The following is a 1328-nucleotide window of genomic DNA, read 5'->3' on the forward strand; positions in this document are numbered from 1 at the left end:
GGATGTTCTCTTTCTGGGTGCCTGAGCTGCAACTTCTTCTTCTTCTCGTTCTCCTCTGCCCTTTCGTGTCCTGTCTTTAGCGCTACGACAGCGCACGCAGCTCCTGCTCAAACAGCTGTTTTGCTGGAGTACGTCTGGCAACAGGTCTGAACTTTGTCGTAGGTTGTTATAACCCTACCTTTTCGGTAGGCTTGTTTCCAAAGAGGGAGGGCAGCGTAGGTGAAAAATCTGACCCAGGTAAAACCCAACTTGTTTTACCCTTCTTAATTATTTGGTGTATCGGAGCTGAATAGGTGGTGGAGTTTCTCCTTGTTTCTGTGGGGTTTGGGTCTCTTGGTGCGGTGACGTCGGGGTGAACGGCAGCCATCTCCTGCAGAGGCCGCACCTCTTCCCGATGGGGCTGTGGGGCTGGGTCCCTGAGCCGCCGTTCTGCTGCAAGCTGGGCTGGAAAGAGAAGGGGGAGGAAAGAGAGCTGGCGTCGGCTTCTTCCCCCCCTTCTCAGATCTGGGGCGAGGGCCCAGGTGGTATCCCAGATCTCTTCCTATGGGATTTAGGCAAGGTTTCCTGTTGAGAGAGCTGCTCCTAATCGCTGCCCTTCTGTGCTGCCTTGCAGATCAGGACCAGATGAGCAGAGGGAGGTTTCTGTGAAGATCAGAGTCGCCCCAGCCCTGCCCCGGGAAGTGGCCCAGCAGCGCTGCGTCTCCGGCTGTCATCGCTACGGACCTGGAAAAGAAAGAAGAAAAGAAGAAAAATGTCCCATGCTTTAAAGCAGGTGTTCAATAAAGACAAAACCTTCCGGCCCAAGCGCAAGTTTGAGCCGGGGACTCAGCGGTTTGAGCTGCACAAGAAGGCTCAAGCCTCACTCAACGCTGGCCTGGACTTGAAAGTTGCCGTCCAGCTGCCGCCGGGAGAGGAACAGAACGACTGGGTGGCCGTGCACGTGGTGGACTTCTTCAACCGCATCAACCTGATCTACGGCACCATCAGTGACTATTGCACAGAGCAGTCCTGCCCCGTCATGTCGGGGGGACCCAAGTACGAGTACCGATGGCAGGACGAGCACAAGTACCGAAAACCCACGGCCCTGTCTGCTCCCCAGTACATGAACCTCCTGATGGACTGGATTGAGGTACAGATCAACAACGAGGACATCTTTCCCACTAACGTTGGTGAGTTCAGTTCCAGTTGCGGCTGGGGGGAGGGAGGCTGGTGCAGAGCCTTCTCCTTCGAGCCCTCGGGTCCCGTTTCTGTTCCAGGAGATGCTGTTGCACAGGTCACCCTTGTAGCAGAGCTGTTCCCTTTTGTGCTGGTCACAGGCCGGCAGCGTC

The 1328-nt window shown here is 55.9% G+C and overlaps 1 protein-coding gene across 1 annotated transcript in view; it reads left to right on the top strand.

Moving 5' to 3' along the window:
* Positions 1-606: 606 nt before the first annotated feature.
* MOB3A (MOB kinase activator 3A) overlaps positions 607-1328 on the top strand; it is a 4755-nt gene continuing 4033 nt past the window's right edge. The window contains exon 1 of the mRNA XM_009329059.1: positions 607-1169. Coding sequence (XP_009327334.1) covers positions 752-1169 — 418 coding nt within the window. The 5' untranslated portion in view covers positions 607-751. The remainder of the gene's footprint in view (positions 1170-1328) is intronic.

Source organism: Pygoscelis adeliae, unplaced genomic scaffold (genome assembly GCF_000699105.1).
Source record: "Pygoscelis adeliae isolate BGI_AS28 unplaced genomic scaffold, ASM69910v1 Scaffold537, whole genome shotgun sequence".
Lineage (NCBI taxonomy): Eukaryota > Metazoa > Chordata > Aves > Sphenisciformes > Spheniscidae > Pygoscelis > Pygoscelis adeliae.